At 37.1% G+C, this 6,394-nt stretch overlaps 1 protein-coding gene across 2 annotated transcripts; it reads right to left on the reverse strand.

Annotated features, from left to right (window-relative positions):
- Nucleotides 1-971: 971 nt before the first annotated feature.
- Nucleotides 972-3,898, reverse strand: rbp4 (retinol binding protein 4, plasma). Of its 2 annotated transcripts, none has more exons than XM_015346225.2 (6): nucleotides 3,874-3,898; nucleotides 3,330-3,467; nucleotides 3,026-3,162; nucleotides 2,834-2,940; nucleotides 2,219-2,431; nucleotides 972-1,700 (listed from the first exon to the last, which is right to left on the reverse strand). In XM_015346225.2, the coding sequence occupies exons 2-6, from the start codon at nucleotides 3,429-3,431 to the stop codon at nucleotides 1,681-1,683; spliced, it is 579 nt and encodes a 192-aa protein (XP_015201711.1). In that variant the 5' UTR covers nucleotides 3,432-3,467; nucleotides 3,874-3,898; the 3' UTR covers nucleotides 972-1,680. The 2 variants fall into 2 exon arrangements, with proteins under 2 accessions (XP_015201711.1, XP_006630351.1); XM_006630288.3 differs by lacking the exon at nucleotides 3,874-3,898 and adding an exon at nucleotides 3,702-3,811.
- Nucleotides 3,899-6,394: the final 2,496 nt, after the last annotated feature.

Below are 6,394 nucleotides of genomic sequence, written 5' to 3' on the forward strand. Positions count from 1 at the left end.
TGCTAAAACCGACTGAGAGTTTCAACATATAGTCCCATCTGAAGAAGTACATGATGCAGACAGTGTAGACATGATCTTTTAACGTGATTTTCAAAGGTACCCATTAATGCACAAGGTAATTTCAATAGGTAGATTGTACAGGTAAACTGATATTTACTTTGCAGAGATTTTCTAAAATATTTCACACCAAAGCTCATTACGGCTTGTGGTTTTAGAGTTACACCACCTGAATTTTTTAATCAAAATTTTAACACTCTTCTGTTTCAGTTTTTCCCCTTCTTTCTATTTAGGTTGGAGTTATAAATTCACAGAAATGATTAAAACCAATATAATTTCTTCAATGGAACAAGCAATAGGTTTATTCCATGCTGAAAAGAAAATAAAGAAAACACAACGTTTCAGCACAGCTGAAGAAGGCTCCACGGCCGAAACTTTGTGTTTTCTTTCTTCTCTTTTCAGCACGGAATAAACTTATTACCAGTTCTTTTGCAGCCTACGCATGCTGACGCAGCTACAATTTCTTCAATATCACAACTAGCCACGACATTCTAGCCATATTCCATTATTCACAATTTGTTGCCCAAAAATTCTCTTAAAGTAAGAGGTTTATAAACTTGAAACGTTGTAAAAAAATTGAAGGATGGGAAACAGCATGTCTCTTTACTCACACCTTCTTATTAGAAACCTAGTGCGCCATTCTGAGATCAGACCAGGCTGGTTCTTTTGTCTGAGCCTCTTCAGTTATTATTCTCCAGTATGCAGATTGATTATTTTGATAGTGTTGATTATTTTGTCAAATTCTAAACTTAAAGTTCTCTGTTGTTCCTGAATGGTGAACTGAATGACATTCCTTCATTTGTAATCTTTCTTTCTTCTGGAAAAAAGACAAATGTTTCTCTCCACTAATGAATAACAGCATGTCTCTTAACTTTTAAAAAAGCTTTTAAACACACAGATATGGGAGCCAACAGTTGCGAAAAAGTATGTTTATTTTTTTATTTAAAGAATGAACAGAAAGAAGACAGATACAATTAAAATGTGCTGTAAACATTTCTAAGAAGTGATAGCAGAGCAAGATTATAAAACATTATTTCAATCAAAATCAAATCAGGATTGAAAGCAAAAATGAATGAAGAAAAAACTATATGTTACACTTAAATCCAGAGTAAAAGCAAACTAGTCACCATATAACATGAAATATACCCAGATTTTGGCTCAGACTAAGGGAAATGAAATTTACAGAAAGTGACAGGCTTAATTATATCTTTGCTGTGACACCATGAAACACTGTTCCCTTTTTACATTTCCAGACAGGTGTTCTTCAGTAAGATTGAATGAGTCTTTTTTAACTATTCATGCTGTTCATCATTCAAATCTGAATTCAACATTCAGGTCTAAATGAACAAACTTGACCTCTACTAAAAATATTTGTTTTGTAGTTTGTTTTTGTAAACTACACCAAACCAATACAGCAGACAAGAATTTGCTTGTAAAAGAACATACAGTACACACATTGAAAATATTCAAAAAGACTTTCAGAAGGCCATAACACAGAATGATGCAACTAAAGCAAACATTGCAGCAGAATGGATTGAAAAATCATTGCATAGGTCACTTAGTAGGGTGTATATTTAGAAAAATGTGATGCTACATCCATGGTGTCCTTTTCAGTTAATCAATTCAGCTGTTATCGCAGTAACCTATAAAAGCAGAATACAAAGTTACATCTTTTTTAAAAAGGAAACCAGCCCTGTGCTAATATAAACAACAAGCAAGCTCCTATAAAAATTCACTTTCTGCCTAGAAAAACAAGTGATATCTTTGGCAATATCTTCAATTTCAAACTTTAACAACTGGACTTTAAAAAAACATGTCAGTGAGAAACAGAGTACTTTGGACATAAGCACTCAATGTGTCCTTACTGGACACCGTGGGTTATTGATTTCAATCTGAAAATCCATATTAACTATTGGAGATGGAAAGCACACAATATCCTCACTCCTTCTTTAGATTCTTGCAGTGTGTGTAGGCAAAATTTGTGCACAAATGCTCGCTAAAATCCCAGTGCATTCATTCAGTTTGTTCATTGGAAGTGAACATGCTACAGGTGACTGCTGACAAACAGCATGCGTTCATATTGTTTGTTCTATTTCAGTAAATAAATGCAAATAGGACAAGAGATATTACCCTGTCCTAATGTATGCACCCTCTCTCTTACCTGTGTGAGCCACACGCCTGTATTTGCCCAGCAAACAAAGCTCCTGTTTCTTCTGGGTCACAATCTTCTGGTCCTCCGGTCTCAGGCCAGTGGGGTGGCGTGAGAAGATGAAGGAGTAGCTGTCCAGGCAGGTGCCATCTACGTCCGTCTGGCGGCAGGAGTAATGGATGGCATAGTTGTCATAGTCGGTGTCAATGACCCAGTGGTCGTCGTCTACAAGGGGAGAACAGACAGAAATCAAGTTTCGTGTTAAAACGATTGCTCTTCAGCCAGCTGATAAAACCTGATAAGCCATGCAGTCAGTCACCCTCTTTGGAGAATAACCCAGTCCCAGCTGCACACGATTCTGTTGATGTGGCATGTTACATGTAAAATGTAATTTTGCCTTTGATTTTAAATGCAGTTATCTTACCTCTAAAAGAATCATGTTAGCTTCTCAGTTTTCAGTGTCAAGGCATAAATCAAAGACCATCTAGACTGAAAACTTCAAAGGAACCTGTTCTGTCTTGTTACGAACATTGGGTATTTCAAAATGTTCTCCACTAGTTTTTTGATGAAACGCTTGGAACTTTTTTTAATCATGCAATAAACAGAAATAAAAGTTGGGTCACATACATCCATTCTGGAGATGAGCTGCTGCTCCCCAGTACTTCATCTTGAATTTCGCTGGGTCCTCAGTGTCTTCAAAGGTACCAAACATCTGGGCACACAGCTCCCAGTTACTGAGAGTCAGGAGAACCATCATTTGACATCAGATATTACAAGCGCGGAGGAAAAACAATTAGACTGAACATCGTCTCTACTCACTTTAAAATTATTACTCGACCCTTGGCTGTAGCAGTCATTCTGCCATCATCTTCAATCTTAAAAGTAGCTTCAATGTTATCCAGCAGAAAAAGCCCAGATGGATCTTTCTTGGCCACAGCATACCATGTTCCTGCATACTGAAAAACATCAGAATTCAGTTAAATACAATAGAAATATACTGAACATGAACAAAATGTTACATGGATTCCAGAGAATAGCATTTAGGCTTACAACAAGCATTAATTTTTAAAGGATGTTTTTAAAGGATTTAAAGGATAAATTTAAAGGATGTTTTTTATCATACCCGATATCTGTCAAAGTCCTTCATAACCTGTATATTGTCTACAACACAGTCCTGTGCCCAACAGGTGGCCAGGAAGCAGAGGGCTGCTAAGATTCGGATCATCTCTGCACCCGTTCTGATGAAGAAGAAGATTCAGATCTGCAAAATGAAGAAAGCAAAGGCATTAAAACAAGTTTTGAGATTCAGTTCAGTTTCCTCCAGCCCAAATACTGATCATATTAGGATTGCCTCTCTTCTTTCTAACAAGACATGTTTTTGAAATGCCCTTGCATTGCAATTGGGAAACAAAAATAAGAATAAAGTCAAAATACTTTGTAGTATTAAAGCTTTAAATCTTTTTTAGGCAATCCTGTTTCCCATGTAAAAGAGTACCTGAAACCTTGCTCTGCAGAATACGCTATGAACTGCAGTCTCCTGCTAGTTGGGTGAGCAGTTTATATAGTGAGATCCTTGTTAATGATTTTGTTTCGTCATTCCCTCTGGAAACACGTCCCAGGGCAGCTCGCTAAATCAGAGGTTCTCTCCAGAATGCGTGCGCACTTACTACAGGGTCCTGTGTTCTGGCACAGCTCTTTCCCTTTGATCCCCACTGATCAATAGAGGGTTTTAGCTAAAAGCTCCAGCTTTTTTTACGAAAGACTGACTGCATACCAATAGACTAAAAAAAAAGTTTAAAAAGCCATCTGGTTTTCATTAGACTTTAAGAATGTCCAGGTGCTGAAACTGATTTTATGATTCTCTAGGGCTTGCTTACATAAAATATTGCCCTGACAGGTTTTGCCTGGACACTACAAAAACTCAAGACAATTCAAATTGAATGAATGTATCACAAGTTCTGGCTTGCTACTATTGCTGTCTATTAAGACATCTTTAAATATCCTTAAGCATTTAGATACTATATACAGTATATGATATAACATCTTGTGCTTTTCTCAGATTTCTAATGTGAGCCATCAGCAAAGTAATTGAAAGGCATTTAGTATATCATGTTTCCTTCCATTTTAAAGTAGCATACAGTAGACCTATTATGCTGTTGCATATGTTTATTTAACTTTCAGATCAACCACAGCATGAACACTTCGGCTTTCTAAATTCCAGAAGCTCCATTTTTAATTTTTTAAAGATTAGGTTCCACTAGGGGATTTTCTAGATGAACATATTGATAAGGAACAAGTAAAGGTTTATTTTTTGCTAAAAACAAAATAAAGAGACACAATATTTCACCTGTGTAACCTTCTTCAGCCTTCTTCAGAAGGCTCCACAGCTGAAACATTGTGTCTTATTTATTCTCTTTTCAGCATGGAATAAACCTTTACTTGTTCCTTTGAAGTCTACACATACTGATGCAGCTACTGTATTTACTCGAATCTGTAAATAAACCGCATAGATACATTAAAATTTGAGGACAATATCAGTTCCTGCTTTCCTTTGATATCCTTATTATCTGGTTGTTTCCTATTTATGTCTTGTTTGTTGTTACGTTACACAGCCTCCAAAACTTTATCAGTGTAATAAAACAATAGTCTACAATAAAACTATGCTGTGGGGATAATTATTGTGGAGATAATCTGTATTAGAAGAGTGTTTGTTGGTCATATGCAAAGATTCCTCATTTATGGTAACTGTTCACAGCAAATTAAATAAATCAGTCAGTAGCAGTATGAGATATAAACAATCATTTCATTTTCAATTTAAAGTTAAATGAAATATTTTGTTGACATTCAAACATTCAAAAGTGTTACATTGGTGTTAGAAGTGGGGTGGGATAGCCCTTCGCCAAGGATGGTGAGTTAAGTGGGGGAGAGTGTAACGCATACGGCCTCCATTGTTTGCGAGAGCTGGCTTACCAGCATATTGACCCTTCCCTGTGAATAGCAGGGACCGCAGCTGAGGGGAGATTTCCCTTTGGCTCAGGAGGCTGGGTCCCTGTTGAGTGATGCCGGAGGCCTGGGTTCAAGTCCCTGATGGTGGGGGGCCGGCCTGAGGCGGCAGCGGCAAGGGCACCCACTTGAACCCCGAAGTGTTACCATATAATTTAAAAAGCAGCATTATCAGTATGATCTTCCATGTAAACATTCACTCAACAGCAGGCATGGGTGTCTTCACTGGTGATGTCGCTGAAGAGTAGACAACATGCTGCTCTCAGGACAAGGAGGTGAAAACAGGAAAGTGTTTTCTGATCTGTGGCAGATCTCTTCATACTCCACCACTTGCAGCTGTGTGTGTTTGTGCTTGTTGGGTTTAAAACAGCAGACTCTATGCAGCCAGAATGGGAATCAGGAGAGACAGTCGGAGAATGCAGCTGTCTTTTGAATTACAGAATGAATTACCCTGAGAAGTGTTGGGCACAGAGGACTGGCTTATTTAGAAACCCCCAAAGATGAGGCTGCCAGTGCTATTTAGAATGAGCTCCACTGGATTTTATCTGTGAAAATCTTTTGTTTTTCAAGTAAATGTTTATTTAAAAAGAGTCATAGAGACAATATAATTTCCATTACTGGCTTCAGTTTCAAACAGTCTTGTTGGGAAGACCTCTGCATGCATATATGTTTTAGCATTATTGCTTTTAATCTAAAATACTATTATTTGGGCATTGTAGAGCTCTTGAGCTGGACTTGATTTTGACTTACAGTATTTAAAAGCCCTTTTAGACAAAACAAGCAGAGTGTATCCTGACTTGTTCTAATCCGTCGGGTAAGAATAGACACAGCCTACTTGTTAATTCAAAGAAATAAAAGAAAGTTTATTTATACATCTTGTTGTCGCTCACCTCTTTCTCACAGATCTGATTCCAATAACCAGGATTTTATCTTGTTAAAAGGACTTTTTAGGTCATGGATTCAGTATACTGTATGTACAACAGTTTACCCTGTCTTATTCAATGCATTTCTTAATTATTAATCAATTGCTTTATAATTTCTTAAAATAGCTTTAACCCATTAGACATTAAACAAATGCCATAAACAGACTTTACAAAGCATGAATATATAAAAGCATGAATATAATATATAGTCATTTAACCTCCCAGGCAGCATGGTGACACAGTGGTAAGCATTACTGCCTCT

This window comes from Lepisosteus oculatus, chromosome 4 (genome assembly GCF_040954835.1).
Source record: "Lepisosteus oculatus isolate fLepOcu1 chromosome 4, fLepOcu1.hap2, whole genome shotgun sequence".
Classification (NCBI taxonomy): Eukaryota; Metazoa; Chordata; class Actinopteri; order Semionotiformes; family Lepisosteidae; genus Lepisosteus; species Lepisosteus oculatus.

Bases quoted from the DNA above. Each gene is read 5' to 3' on its own strand.
- rbp4 (XM_015346225.2), bottom strand. From the start codon at position 3,431: ATGATCCGAATCTTAGCAGCCCTCTGCTTCCTGGCCACCTGTTGGGCA. The intron at 3,163-3,329 runs GTATGATAAAAA...GATGTTTTTCAG, and splicing joins AGGACTTTGACAGATATCGG to TATGCAGGAACATGGTATGC. The intron at 1,701-2,218 runs GTAAGAGAGAGG...CTGCTTTTATAG, and splicing joins CAGGCGTGTGGCTCACACAG to GTTACTGCGATAACAGCTGA.